This window comes from Rattus norvegicus, chromosome 13 (assembly GCF_021556685.1).
Source record: "Rattus norvegicus strain SHRSP/BbbUtx chromosome 13, alternate assembly SHRSP_T2T, whole genome shotgun sequence".
Lineage (NCBI taxonomy): Eukaryota > Metazoa > Chordata > Mammalia > Rodentia > Muridae > Rattus > Rattus norvegicus.
Window position 1 is genome coordinate 90180162 of NC_141546.1, and position 16253 is coordinate 90196414.

Here is a 16253-nt window from a genome sequence, read left to right on the forward strand (position 1 = left end):
GTTGCCATGTGCTGGGCCCATGTCAATTACTGCATTCTCTTCCTGGCCAGTTCCCACATGCGAGCTGATCAGTGTGTTCCAGGCTTTACACCTCTCCCAATCTCTCATAAGTGGGTTCGTGTGATCTTGAAATGAATCTATGGAAATTGTAACTTTCCCTGTCAGAATTCTTAACTGTCGGGAGTGCTGTGGGGTATAGGTTGGAACTGTCCATCCGCCTTTTCTTGCTTCTTTTGGCGTCAGAGGGTGGTACATAGAGAGCAATTGTCATCCCTCGCTGATCTTAGGGAATGACTCACAGGGCAAGTTCTACCAGAGATGAAGGCCCATAGAGTCTTTCAATTCTGGATGACTAACTGATCATCTAGGAAGAGTTTTATTGTTTTTTCCATCAGATGACAGATATGGACATGGTTTGGAGAGGGACATCAGCAGCCTTCAACTCACCATTCGAACAGAATACAGAATATGACCGTAGCAATGGGCTATGATGCCCATGGGCACCACCAGACAGCCAAGAAACAGGAAGAGCACAAAGGAGGAGTCGTTGGCATCCTTGGATTTCCAGTCCACAGTACAGCCCAGTCCATGTACATCGAGGATGTACCTGTTCCAGCCCAGGAGAGGCGCTCCTGCCCATGCCAAAGAGTAGAGCCAGATATAGGTAATGGCCCTCCAGGCCCAGGAAAAATTGATCACTCTGGCATGTACCACACGGATATAACGTTCATAAGCCAGCACAGTGAGGGTGGTAATGGAAACAAACCCTGCAAGACAGAAGGGAAAAGTAGAGTATGAATGGGGAGAAAACCCCTGGAAAACCACATGTCCCATCACAAACACTGTGCAGAGAATCTGAAGCCAATGGGATATTCTAGAAATAGCAAGATACTCAGAGTGGTAACAAATCAGGCTCCCCAGGAAAATCAACTAGCAATGCATTTACCTATAAAAGAAAATGAAGAATAAAAATGGCATGTGGGTTGTAGGACAAAGACCAAAGCCCTGAAATGAGCCCAGTCCCAAAAGACGCAGCCTCTGCCCAAAGTTCTGCTAAATGGAATGAGCAGAAAAGCCCACCAGCTCCCACATCCACCCACTCTCCATTTCAGGGCCAGCCATGACATGAGGTCCAGCCAGGAGAGGAGCTGCACTTTTTCACCACACTGTCTACACCAATATGTTTAGAACCCTCTAGGACCACAAGGCAAAATAAATCCTTCTTCGTTTAAATTGTTTGTCAAGTGTTCTTGTCAGTAATACAGAAGTAAACAAAGCAGCCTGAATAGACAAGAAGAGCTCCCATACCGCAATGCCACACCATGCCTGGCATGTCCCTTTGCAACCTGGGGCTCTCACAGGGAAGGAAAACAAGACTGGTCTTCAGAGGCGTTAGAGAAAGGATTGAAGAAGCTGAAGGGGCCTGCAACCCCTTAAGAACAACAATACCAACCAACCAGAGCTCCCAGGGACTAAACCACCATCCAAAGAGTACACATGGACAGACCCATGACTCCAGCTGCATATGTAGCAGAGGATGGTCTTGTGCACCAATGGGAGGAGCAGCCCTTGGTCCTACCAAGGCTTCCCCCCACAGTGTAGGAGAATGTCAGGGTGGGAAGAGGGAGTGGTTGGGGAGGGGAACACCCTCATAGAAAAAGGGGGAGAGGGATGGGATAGGGGGCTTATGGACGGGAAATCAGTTAAGGGAATAACATTTGAAATGTAAACAAAAAATATTCAATTATTTTTTTAAAAAGGGGGGGTGGGTGGGAAGGCAGCATGAAGGTGTTGGGGGCCCTGTTATGAGGTACATGAACTGCTTTTGGCTCTCTGAGCAGCACGATGGTGGTTGGCAAGAACAAGCACCTGACGAAAGGTAGCAAGAAGGGAGCTAAAAAGAAATTGGTTGATCCATTTTCTAAGAAAGTCTGGTCCCGCTGTGAAAGCTCCAGCATTGTTCAATATTAGGAACATCGGGGAAACACCAGTCACAAGGACTCAAGGGACCAAAACTGCATCTGATGGCCTCGAGGGTCGTGTGTTTGAGGTGAGACTTACCAATCTACAGAATGATGAAGCTGCATTTAGAAAATTCAAGCTAATTACTGAGGACGTTCAGGGCAAAAACTGTCTGACTAACTTCCATGGCATGGATCTTACTGGGGACAAAATGTGCTCCATAGTCAAAAAGTGGCAGACCACCATGATTGGAGCTCATGCTGATGTCAAGATGACCGACGGGTACTTGCTCTGACTCTTCTGTGTCGGTGTCACTAAAAAAAGCAACAACCAGATAAGACGTCCTTTGTGCAGCACCAGCAGGTCTGCCAGATGTGGAAGAAGATGATGGAAATGATGACCGGAGAAGTGCAGACAAACGACTTGAAGGAAGTAGTTAGTAAACTGATTGTAGACAGCATTGGGAAAGACATAGAGAAGACGTGCCAGTCCATTTATCATCTCCATGATGTCTTTGTTAGAGAAGTAAAAATGGTGAAGGAACCCAGGTTTGAGTTGGGAAAACTCATGGAGCTCCATGGTGAAAGCCTAGTTCTAGCAGAACAACTGGTGATGGGGCAGGAGCTAAAGTTGAACAGGATGGTGAACATAAACCACCAGTCCAAGAACCTGCCTAAGATCCAGAGTTTTACTAGTGACAAATAAAAAGTCCTACTTCTGGGGGGAAAAGGGAATTATGTGGACCAATCTCAGCACTCTGACTACCTTGCTGCATGGCTTCCAGAGAGTAAGATGATGTCTCAGGTCCTAGATTTTTGTTTACATTATAGATTTCTGTGGGTAAAAAAGTGAAGAGACACCTGGCTTGTGAATTGGCAAAACAGTTACTATTCACTGGAACCATGTGTTTCACATGTGTAAGGGTGGAGGGGCAGCGTTATTCCGTCGTCTGATACATACACCGTTAGTAACTGCTGAGTATGTACTATTTCTGGAACAAAAGAAGCCTGGGTTTGGGAACACAGTATGAAGAAACAGCACTTCAGAAAGCAGAGACTGACAGAAAATGGCACATATATACCTCAGTTCAACCTACAGTAACAGATTCAGTTAAATTAGATGTATTATTTCAGAAATCAGCTTTAGTCTAGTAAAACCTTACATCAGGAATGACATACCTTTTAATTATTTATCTAAAAAGATGAGAAGCTAAGGAAGTTGAGTTTTAAAATATAGTTGACTCTATGAACCTTATAAATATTATTAATAAATATAATATTTAATTTTATGATTAACTTCAAATGTTAAAGTTTGACGTTTAATTTGTCATTGATTTCCATTAGATATGATTTAGAATAACATTTAGAAAAAGAATTTCACTGTTGTAAGTTAAGTCTCAAAATAAGAGATGAATAAATGAATTTTTGAAGGCAAACCAAAACACTGGCATAGTAACTGGGCATAGGGATATGATTATGTTCAAGTGTAACTCATTTATTCAGTTATTGACCATTTACTGTCTATCTACATTCCTATCAGAAGCCAGAAAGTAGGCATAAAGTCCTAGAGATAACAATTTGTCATACAGGACTTCAAGTGCAATGGCAAAACCAAGAAAATCAGGAAGTCAGTGAATAGCAATGAGTGCAAAGGTACGGAAAAGCACAGGGCCAAGAGAGAGGACACAGGGCAGGACATTGACTTATGGTGGGAAGGGGCAGGAGCAAGGCCTGCCTTTCTCAGATCCTGCTGGGCAGGACCTGTGGATAAATGAACTGTAGCTGTAGTCTGATTAGTCTTTCACAGTGTTCCACTTGAAATGACCTAAACTACAGTCCCCAGTTGTTGCATGAAATATAAAAAAAGGGCACCACCCCATGCTAATGCCAGCTACTCTCTGGCCCGGGGGCAGCCTCCATGGCTAGCCCCATGTGGCGATCACCCATCTCCAAGCTTCTCTTGCTGTGGATTCTCACATTCCCACCCATCCAGCCCCTGCGGTTAGAAGTCACAAATCCCCGTAACCCAGTAAAATCAAAACTCTAGAGGCTCGTAATTTATCAATCAGATTTATATCGATAAATTCTCACCCCACAAAACGTCCACACAATGAACTCAGCCAATTGATATAAACTGCCCACCTAGATAAGACAAATTGTCCTGTAATTATCTATCCCTTATAAGATATTCATAGCTTCCTATGGCTATTTAAGAGAATCTGGATCATCCTTCTCTTCCTCCATTTTCCTTCCTTCTCTGTCTCTCTGTACTCTCTGTACTTGTCTCTAAAATTCTCAGCCCGCCTTCCTTCCCACTGCCCAAGCACAGATTCTCTCCTGGTTCACACCTACAGGTGTGCCTGCCCTCATCTGCATACACACAGCAATCTACACCCAGTGATATATTAGCAATCCCTCCACCACTCTGTGGTTCTGAGTAAAAAATATTTACTATAGACTGGGAAGATGGATCAGTTAGTAGAGTGTTTGCCATGAGGACCTGAGTTGATTCCCAAGACCTACACAGAAAGTCAAGCATATCTATGTGACAGCCTGTCCAGTGAACTCCAGGCCTGTAAGAGACCCTGTCTCACAAAACAAGCTAGAGAACAGAGTTGACAGTGGCTACTGACCTCTGACCTACACTCCATGGTGCGCGCGCGCGCGCGCACACACACACACACACACACACACACACACACACACACCTGAACACATTTATCCTCTCACACACAGATTGTATGCTGTCCTCTACTTAGTCCTAGAGCTTTCCCCAGGAAGGTGAGGGTGGATGGGCTGTCTTGTCTCTGCTTTCCAGTCATCTCATCAGGTTATCGGGTGTTGAGTCTCATTATTTCATGTAGTACAGACATTAAGAACAATATGGAATGCAAAAGAAGTGGTGGAGACTGTTTTGAGAACCAAACTCTGATCGGGAGTCTATGGCTTTCTCCATACCATCGTGTGTTTGCTCTCATGTGTACTATAAGGCAAGGGAGGAGGAGTCCAGACAGTTTTGTGGAGGAGTAGTCCAATATGAGTGGGGAAGGCCGAGAGGGAAAGGGGTGGATATGACCAAAGCACCATCATATATATGTATAAACTGGGATAATTAATGCCCTTAAGGAAATCCATTATATACCAGCAAAATTCTATATGAAGGGCTCCAGGCTGACTAAAACCAAAATGAACCCCATGGTTTTGCCTTCATGCCACCTACTGGCAGAAGAAGGAGACTGACTTCTCCACTCCCCCTACAGATGATCTTAGCTAAAGCTATGTTGGTAAGGTGTGGGAAGTGACTATTTTAGGACTCAACTAGACCTTGAAAGACTTAGAGGTGTGGATCCTTCTCATCTGGTTGCTCAGGCATTCCCATAAAAGCAAGGCTAACTCTATGCAGCAGGAGAGGGCAACACGAGATGGACAGAGCCATTTTATGTTAGGGATAAGACACAGTAATGAGCTAATGAAAAGAGCAATCCCCGTGGACTGCATGGTGGGGGGGGGCAACCTTACAAAGATATACCTGAAATGGATCATGAAAGACAGAAGTATTGGGTGGATATTTCTCCGTGGAAAAGAATAAAAACGCAACATGAGCTCCCTGGGACTGTGGTGTCAGTCCTAAACTCACATCGAGTGACTGGCTGTGGTCCCCAGCAGGGATCCCCAAAGGGTGATTCCACTTTACAAACACAGCTTTTGGCTCCCTTCTGAGTGCAGAAAGAGGTGGGGTGACTGCACCTGTTGTTCATTTAGATGCTACCTGCCAATGACAACCTCCTTCTGCCCAGCACCACCCACAGGAAACAGACTGATACGCAACAGTCCAAAAAGTAAACTGGTGACGCCTGTAAACTTGCCAAGGTAATCTGGGAGCATGAGCTGGGTTTATTAAAACATTAGAAGAATCAGACCAAAGAACTTATTAAACACACCAGGCCAGCAAAGAGTGAAGCACTCTCATCTAGACCCTGTTTGGAGGACATGGCCCTGTGACAACCACACTGACCTGTCACTGGATCATCCACCAAGGGGTGGACAGGATGAGAACAACTGCCTTTGGTGCCTCAATCCAGCTGGGTTCTCCATTGCTGGACACTGGCCTATTCAAATTGCTGTCTGTCTGTGGACTGGTTTTAGGTGCACATACAGCAAGACAAACTAGGTCTTCTTCGTGGACATTCGTGGACTTTTAAGGGGAAAGCCCCATTTGCCATCTGATGTCTATGTATGAATCAGCATATTGAACTCAGGCAATGACGCTTGGCAGGAAATGCTTCTACATGCTGTGTTGTCTAGCTGGCCTTCACTGATAAAATGTAATAGCATTCATCCACGTTTTAAATTATCCTGTGCTGTAATCCTGGAGACTTCCTCCTTCCTGGATGGCCACACTCCATGGTCTGACTAACTTTTGAGAAGGGGAAGGAGCAGGCCTTTGTGAAGTGGGAGAAGGATGACAGAGGAAAGTAGAACCTTAGGGACCAGAAGCAGATCACCAAGGAAGAACGCAAAGGGAAATAGAGCGCGGAGAACTAGGTACCTGTTAACAAGCTCCGTGCAGCCATTGGGTGGGTCTGTGTACCCTCAGACCCCCGCACACAGTGTTCTATAAAGTCGGCTTTCAATGGTGCTGCTCACATCATGCCCACATTGCCAGCTACTGGGAACTGGCAGCTTCGATAAATGCTGACAACAATCTCTTAGCGATCAGGAGACAGCTGTGCAAGCAGCTGCAGGAGTCATGTGCTGTGTCTGGAACCTGGTGAAGTCAAGGGAGGCGGGGCTTACTTTGCCTGAGGAATACTGGGAGGGGCTATAAAAGAGTTGGATGTTGAATTGATGAATATGAAGATTTGGAGTTGGTGCAAATGTGGTAGGAAGCAGACAAAGCTGAGGGCTGGGGAGATGGATCTGTAGATAAAGTGCTTGCTGGGTAAGTGTCAGGAGCTGAGTTCTGATCCCTACAACCCACATAAAAGTGGATGCAGTTACACAATCTGTAATCCCATAACTTCTATATGTAAAGTGGGGTGTAGACAAGAGAATCCAGGGAAGCTTCAAGGCCAGCTAGCTTGTCATAAGAAATGGTGAACAAGAGACTCTTGTCTCAGAGGTGGAAGGCAAAGACCTAGACACGAGGTTGTTCTCTGATGTGTGTGTACCAACACTCCTGCATAAGAACACACACACACACACACACAAACATATATACACCCATCATACATACATACATATATACATACATACATACATACATACATACATAAGAATTTAAAAGCTGAGATGCAACAGAGGCATTTAAATGCTAATTCTCTGCATCAGCTTGAGTCAAACAGTTCTTTGAGACACAGCTTGATTATGTAACCATTTACAGCATTTGCCAACAAGCTTACAACATATACATTGCACAGTAGGTGCCATGCTAGGAAATAAGCTAGAAATGATAAAGAGAAAGTATATGAAACAATGCGATAAAGTCTATAGGATTTAAATAAATAAAGGAATATGTTTGAGGCTTATTTGCCTATATTAAATTACAGATTTTTTTCATAATTATCCATTTGACCCCAAGATGGTTAACATATCTAGGAAAAAACAAAATGCTCTCTCTCTCTCTCTCTCTCTCTCTCTCTCTCTCCTCTCTCTCTGTTCGTGTGTGTGTGTGTGTGTGTGTGTGTGTGTGTGTGTGTTCTCCTGCTTTATTTAGAATGTGAATGAACTTGGTAGAATGTTAATGCGTGAGGCGTTAACATTGTACACTTGAGAATAAAATTGCTTCAGGTTGGTGCAGAGTAAGCAGAAGGCACAGAAATGGAGAGTGCTCTTGAACTTCAATACAGGGTAGTCAAATACTCAAGAACAGCGTTATTTTCTACTTTGGCCACTAGATGGTCACATCTAGTTGCATATTTCTAGATCACTGTCAAGACTGAACAAGCAACATTGTAACAGAACAAATGCTTAGAGCCGGATGTCTGTATCTGTTAGAAGAGGTAGTGTGGTAGGGCTCCATTGGAAGTAGGACACACCCACTTCAAGGAAAGTGGTAGAGGAAACTCCTTGGTAGATTGAGGAGACCTCCTGTGGGCAACTGGTAGTTTAACCTCCTGAGAGACAAGAAGTCAGGGAGATGGGGTGAGCCTGCGGATCCAAGAAGAAGTGAGGCTGAGCTTTGCTTATCTGCATAGGATAAGGCAATGGAAACTAAGGCATTTGAAGGCTACTTCATAAAGAAGCTACTTTGTTCCTTTTGTGGAAAACAAAACCTGCTACCTTTTACATTATAGGGTTAAGTAGGGTCAAAAAAAACATTAAATTTTTTAAGGAAGTCAGTTTTCAAAAATGAAAAAAATGCTGCTAAGGCCAGCACTTCTTTTAACATCAAGGCTGCCCTCTGTGCTCAAAACTGCATCCGGGCCAGCAACTGTGTCACTTCAAATTAGCCAATGAGAGGTGGAGATCTGACCACTTTGAACAAGGCACAGGATCCTTTTATGTTAGGATTAAAAATACAGCAGGACCCTGACTGGGTGTGCTTGCCTGCTTGATTAAGTACCCATCTGAAGAAATAAAACTGTGTTTGCTTTGGAAAAAAATACCCTTTGGATCATATGATCATTTTAGTGAGGCCCTGGTCCTGTTTCTTACAATTAGCAGCCTTTACTCATATTTGAACATTAAGGAGTAGAGGTCCGTTTAATATTTGAAAACACCTGATTGATATTTTAAACAAGGTTGCCACTCTCTGATACTTCGTTTAGATGTCTATTTGTTGGGAAAGCTTCCACACCCTTTCACCAACAGTTAATTAGTTCATTCTAACCCACTAACACAGAGAAGCAGACTACTTAGAGTGTGTCAGGGTTGGTTCTGAGCAGCTCCTGGATGGTTTCAGTTAGTCCTCTCAACACTATGATACATAGGAAGTACCGTTACCATTGTCATTTAACTGAGCCAGTGTTCAAGCCACAGAGCTTGCTTTCAAAGTCCAAGCTTGGGACTCATCAACATTTCCCTGCAAGTAAAGTAGGGTGTTCAGAAAGGAGACTTGATCTGCTCGCTGCTGAATGCATGCATTCCATCACCATGCTTAGCTGCAGTATTCAAGTCATTTGGTAAACTTTTCCAAGCTGTTGGAATGCTCAGTTTCCATTTAAGCAATAATTCTCCAAAACACCAATATGACAGTTGTTTGATTTATCTTATTTAGGTTAAAAAAATGTTCTAATGAATGACCTCTTTCATATCTACTTCCTACTGTCTCTCAATTTCCATTTTCAACTATTTCTTCTAAAATACAAATCTTTCTGGACAGTACTCAAGATCCAGTTCCAAAACCAAGGAAGAATAGCATAAAAGCTAGAACTCTTTAAAGTGTGTTTTTAAAAGTTTGCTTAAAAAAAAGTAGAAGCTGAAAGGATGGTTCAGTGGTAAAGAGTCACTGTCGCAGAGGACTCAGGTTTTGATCCCAGCATCCACCTTGTGGCTCACAGCTATCTATAACTTCTATTCCAGGGGATCAGACATCAGTGTTTTCGGTTTGTTTTTTTTTAAACCTCTCTGGGTACCAGGTACACATATGGTATGCATGCATATGTGTAGGCAAAATCTCATCCAAATAAAATTTTTCAAAACTATTCTTGGTACCTTAAGCATACATATTGTTCACTGCCAGATAGAAACAGCCACTCTGTGCCTGTAGTGACTCATAATAAACTGCCTTATTGAAGCCATCAAGTCCCCAAAAGAGAGTCACTTGGCTGTCAGTGTTCATGCTTTGGTCTCTGACTCTATTCTCATAGTTCAAACATCTGCTGCTGTTTCCGGTCTTGTTCATGCTGCTCCTCACTAGTATTGCCTGTGTTTTTGTCCATTAAATATGGTAATTTTTTAAAGGAAGGAGGGATAATTGTTGATGCAGCTGGTAAAACACTGGGCATGGACACCCTAGACACCCTGTGGTTGCTTGGAAGACACCCACTAGTTCTCTTTCCATGACCTCACCCCACTATTTAGGTCTTCCAATACCAGCTTTCATTGGTCTTCACTCCTTTGACTTCCAGCTCACTCTTTATTTCTCTACAGCCAGACTCGGACAGACACCCCTGTTTTAGACTGTTTACCTTGACCCCGAGTTGGCAGTCTTTTAGCTCTTTTATCCTTCTTTCCAGGTAATTGCTGATCCCTGCAACTGTATAGCCCCATTAGATCCCTCTCCATACTTACTCCTGCTTCCCAGAGGACACTCAAGGAACTCAAGGTGGACAATGTGCTGACTGTATGACTAGCCTGAGGTCACAGGATCTTGCTTAAAATAAAACCCAGATCATCTGGCTGCTGATCAGGGCCTTTTCTGGATTGTTTTTCCTAGAAAGATTTGTCCAAAGAAAGTTGCCTGTGATCAAGAGGGAAGCTTGAGGTCATCTTAAATCCATGAACTCTTGTGAATGAGCTATGGAATGGTGCTAGGGTGCCCTTCCTAGTGCAATGAGTCTAGTTTCTAAGTACACTCCAGCATGCCAGATTAATAATTTGGCACCAAGGGAACAAAATGTAAGATAAGGCAAACAAGAAAATTAAAAAATATTAGGGAAGCCTTAAGGTGTTGGGTTTTTGTGCCTAATGGCACAAAAAGAAGTTGAAAGCCTAAGGAATCTGAGAAGTACCTAATTATATTTCCATTCAGTCACTTTATAATTTATAAAACTCTACAGAGATACAGGGTATACAGCAGATAGTTGCAACACTATTTTAAGTGACTTTATATTATGATGCTATGACTCAACTAGAGAATATCCATCCAGCCTAAGGGACCAGGGTATTTTTCTAAGAATGAAAAACTGAAGAAGTGTGTTCGGGTAAGTAATTAATCAGCTAGAAAATGTAAGCTACCCAGAATCTTAAGAGGAGAATGGGGAAAGAAGATAAGAAGCCTGTGGGATGCGTTAAAGGAAAACATTGATTCATGGCTGGAAAGTAATACTCAGGAACAAAATGTCTAGAGCTTAAAGCATTAATTTATCAGGTGGCTATGTGGGAAGTTTAAGGCGAAATCCATGTTGGTGACCAGGATGGGGAATCGGGATACACAAGAAAATCATTTCCTCCAATGTCCTAGTCATACTGAGTCCCCGGTGGCCAAAGCAGGAAGACAAAGAGAACTGGAGTCTAGAGGGAGCGTTATAATTGTTTTGTCCAAGGGCACAAAGCAAGACTAGAAGGTGTCAGAGCAAAGATGGTTTCAGAACCACTCAAGCTTTCAAGCTTCCCTTGCTCACTGCCAAGGGAGGATTTATCTTTCCTTTTCCACGAACACTAAGTCCTTTAGGTCAGAACAGTAGCACCATCCGTAACTGTCCTTCCACCCACCAGCCCATCAAATAGTCACTGTGTATTTCCCAGGAGGCTATCTTAACTGCTGATTCCAATGCTCAGCCCACGAAAACACAAATTGAGTGTGAATCGCTTCCTGTGGTGATTCTGACTTTCAGACCAGCTGACCCAGGTTGGTTTGGATAAATGCCAAATCTCCATTAGTGTAATCTCACAGAGGTTTTGTTTTCGTTTTGTTGTTGTTGTTCATTTTCCAAGATTTTTACCACAGGCCCACTCGTTAGGCACATACACTAGGGTACAGAATCTTTGCGTATCACCCCTATTCCAAAATGCACTGCAGACCTTTGCCTGTGTTACCTGCCCCCTGACCATCTCCATACCCATTTTTTTCTACTCAAGCCCCTGAATTGTTTCCAGCAGTTGTCACACCTGCAGCAGAGCAACACCACCAAGACCTTTGTCTGGGCAGTGTGCTCACAGGAAGACTACTTAAGGAGCTTAGCATGCTATGGGACGGTGTTCAAGAAGTTTCCATATGCGCAGCAGGCCAACAGTTGTTTTCTTTCCTCATTGGGTCATATCATTTTGCTTACCTCTGGATTTGGTGGAAGTAGGGTTCTTTCATCCTAAGACTCTTTCTATATCTTTAAAAATGAACATGTATTTTTCAGTAGAAACACATACATATATGGGCAAACACACACACACACACACACACACACACACACACACACACACACACCTAACATCTATTTTTCTATCAATCTGGAAGATAGACTCAAGTGGGTATAATTTAATGGACAGTTGGGGATGGCAACTGCCAGCTGCTGGGAAATGATTCAGAAAGAAGGTGAATGTCTTTGAATGAGGAATGCGATGGCCAGTCAAGGAAGCTCTGTATTTCTCATGCATCTGTGTAGTAGTGAGTTCAGTTTTGCAGTCTCATGGGCGAAATAATAGGGTTATAGCATGAACGCTGCCTTGGTAAGCAGCAGTGAGGCTCACTGTGCCGTGGTCTCCAGTACTTGGTCTTTGGCAACATGGGATATTGGAAACATCAGCTGGGACGGATGAGTGTCAAGGTTCTTGGGAACCACCAGAGTTAAAATAAGGGGGTAAAGACATTGTTCAAAGGTGTTGGATACTGGTCATGAATGGAGGCTGCAGGGGCATGGTGAGTGGGAGGTCAGTGTTGGGCAAGATGAAGAAATACAGAGGCCATAAAGAACTGAGTTGTGGAGGCTATCATCCTCCTGGCAGGAACCTTGCTGGAGATATAAACTACAATGAGACGAACTTTTGGGATAAGGATCTGCAGGGTGTGGATCCTGAATGGTTTGTCAGTGGCTTATTTCTATGTTGCTTTCTCTTTCGGTTTTACACTGTGGACTTTTGAATCTCTTGCAGTTTCTTATTCATCTGAGGATGGTGCAAGGAGACACTTTAATACTAAGGTCAATTTTGTATCGTTCTCTTTTTTGTGTGACTTTGAATGGGTCAATGGCCAGGAGCTTTTATTTTCTTAACTATTAATAATATGGGGTAATAATACCATCTAAGTATCCACAGAACTGAACTAAAAGTTGAGTTCATTAGTATTCACAAAACATTTATAATGCCACCTGGCCAATAGTATATAAAACAGTGTGTCAGAGCTAGATATTATAATTCATGTAGCTTTATTTTACATATATCAGCATGCTTTAAGACAATTGCTAGTAATGTTATAGAAGCAAATGCACAAAATGTGAATGCTTCAATACACTTTACCAAAACTGCCACAAAAAAATTAAATTCCCAGTAACATATCCATTATTCATGTTAGTCCCTCTTTATGTGACACAGTATATATCCTGGCTTTGTTCAATGATCTCTGTGAGTCTATTAATCCTGAATGCTAGAGAGGTGCCTGATGATTTCTTTTAAAGAACTTCTCATCAGTTTCCCTTGTACCATTAAAGCTGTCAGTATAGTTTCATGAATGGACATATCCGACAGTAAAGCATTAGTTTACTAACCAATGCAATGTCAACACTGAAATTCCCTTCGACTTTTACATTTCTCTCCTGTACTACTTCTGTGCCATACTTCTTTCTCCACTAGGGAAAAAGTAAATTAAATAGATTGTGATATGCAACTGGAAGTCCGAAGTGGCAGACTCCAGGCACAGGTGCTGACAGAAAAGAATTTTGAGCTCCCCAGTCTGGCTCTGCAATAATGCCATCAGAATAGTGTGTCTCCTTCTTATCACAGGCTGGGTTCAGTGCAAACCTATTCTGGGACAATTACAAAGGTCCTGGCCATCTCTGCCTCAAATCCTTGAGCTTTCACAAGCCTATGGAGGGATACACTTAGGAATCCTAACAGTCCAGAACTACTGGAAGGGTAGGAGCTCCATTTCAAGTCAAACAAGAACTTTGTTTCTACCCTGTTTCTGACTGTGAATACTTTCCCTTGAATTGGCCCATATTCGTCCTCTCCATCCTTGAGGTCCAGGCCAACTACCTTTCCATTTGTGAAGCATTCCTAGATCTCCCTATGAGTAACTTCCCTTTGCAGTCATTGATCTATGCCTGAGTTCTCCAGTCATTTGTGCAGCCTGTCATACTCTTACAATATTATGTATTAGCTAACTGTAGATCCGTGTCAGTCCCAGTAGACCCTGAGCTGTACTGCTTACCTTTCAGTGATGCTGGGAGGTAATGAACACTCTGTCTTATCCCACGTAGAAACACAAATGCTTATCATCACAGACTTGCTTTTAAAAGTAATTAATATTTGGAGGGGATGAAAACAGTTCCTTGAATGTACGAAGTTCCTTGTGCCTCTGGACTAGATCTGATACTTCTCTGAATTCTGGAGCATTTCTTAGTCACAGTATGTAAGCTATGGCATCAGATGGGCAGAGTTCACTTGAAGCACATTTTTGCCCTCCTCCTACTTACCAGCTTTGTGATGTATTCCTTGCCTTCAAAGTGTCTGTTCTCTTTTCTGCAAAATGAGGCCAATAAAAGCACCTAACCTGGGTGGTTAATGGGGATTAAACAACAGATAACAAGAACTTGCAGGAGTGCCTGGGAAAAGTAAGTGCCCAGTGTTGGTTTTCATCTGTATTCATAAAATTTGGTCCAGAAACTGGGATAAGAAATGCTCAACAAGTGATGATTGTGTGGGAACGTCTGCACCGCACTGTGGAACCATCTCAAGGGTCTTCTCTGTGTTAATAAGTACTTCACTACGATTAAGCAGTTCTTACTGTTGACATCTGCAGCACGGTCTCAACATCTGCTAAACCCCTGGTTGAGTGTCAAAGTAACTTCAATTCCATTGTGAGCCACTCTCTCAGTTGTTCTGTTGGCTACATACTCTCTCAGAGAGCATTTCAAAATATGCTATTTTTATATTAGTTTGGGGTAGGTTTTTTTTTCTGTAGCAAATGAAAAGATCCTCCTTTTGAATTGTCTTGGAATTATTCTATTTCTTGGAGATATTTTTAAAAATCTATGAAATTTATGACAAAAAAAATGAGGAGTGTTAACTGATTCTGAATTGTTTGCATGATCCTAGATCTCCAGAAGGAAGGCGGCCATCGACATGACAGGAGAGAGATGCGTGAGTACAAGCAGTATTGAAATGAATGAAGCGGCTCAGCGCAAGGACTAGAATTACTGTGTATAATGACATGGTACAAAGAACAAGTGACCTAGTTAGAAATCCCGAGGACAACAGGGAGACATCAGAGCACAGAGAAATGAGCTTCCTCATGAACATTCAGGGTATTTAGCTGGTTTGAGCGTCTCAATCGTGGGAGCACTGATGTTTGTTTGGGTGACTCCCTGTTGAAAGGGAGCTGTCATGAGTTCATCTGAGGTAAATACCCTCATGTCAGTCTCACTGCATACTGTGTAGCCTCCCCTACCCTTTCCTCTTCCCTGTTTTGACAACAAAGACTCCCAACAGTCCCCAATGCCTTCTAGAGGGCAGATGTCTTGGTTTGAGAACCACTGCCCTAATGACAGAAAATTAATAAAAGTACTAATGGAACATCTTAAAAGTAAAGCATGTGCCATTCGGAAATGCTCTTACTGGTTCATTCTAGGCCGGTTCTAAAAGGAAAATTCATAATTACTAATTGTCTAAAAGTAAGATCCTTAGGTCTTTAGCAAGACATTCTGCAGTATTTCTTCCTTAGCATGTAAAACGCTTGAAACTTATTTACAAGGTTTAGTTATAAGTTTATAAATATAATGCTTACAAACAATATTCTAACTCAATTATAAATATGAGATAAGGGGACAAGTAGATCTCAAAAGATAGACTCGGGTCTTTAATTATATGCCATACAGCAAAAATAAGTGAAATTATGGTGCACACCTATACCCTTAGAATTGGGAGGTGGAGAGTCACAAGTTCAAGATTATCTTTGGCTACACAGCAAGTTCAAGGTCAGTTTAAGCTACAAAACTCTGCCTCAAAGAGGCAAAACCAAGTAACACCCTGGTATGAATCCCCCAGTGCAGATGTCTTGAAGATGCTATGTCCGTCCTTCTGACTGAACTCCGAATACCTACCTTCCTGCCACTTGCCAATCATACATACCTCTTGCCATTCTTCTTGTGGGTATGCGTCGATAAGTAGTCGTAAGGAAGCGTATAAAGGATTAAACATGTGCACAAAGTAAATGCTAAATTGACAGGACAACTGTAGGAATAATTAATGTAAAGCCCTTGACAGCAACAGCAGGATAAATAAGTTGCCCATGTGAACATAATTAACTTCCTCGCCCTTTCAACCCTGATCAGTCTGCTTTAATTGCACAAATTTTAATGTTAGAAAGTTAACTTCTCAGTGCCATCACTCCAGGTCGTGTCCAGGCACACTACTTAGGTCTCAGGACTCGTTATTAAATGCATATAGACTTGCCCTTCCTTACCTTACAGTGGTACC

The 16253-nt window shown here is 42.6% G+C and overlaps 1 protein-coding gene and 1 pseudogene across 1 annotated transcript in view; one reads left to right on the forward strand and one right to left on the reverse strand.

Annotated features, from left to right (window-relative positions):
- Opn3 (opsin 3) overlaps positions 1–16253 on the reverse strand; it is a 30481-nt gene that overhangs the window by 2353 nt on the left and 11875 nt on the right. The window contains 1 exon segment of the mRNA NM_001191933.1: positions 448–767. Coding sequence (NP_001178862.1) covers positions 448–767 — 320 coding nt within the window.
- LOC148001828 (small ribosomal subunit protein eS1 pseudogene) lies at positions 1846–3147 on the forward strand (annotated as a pseudogene).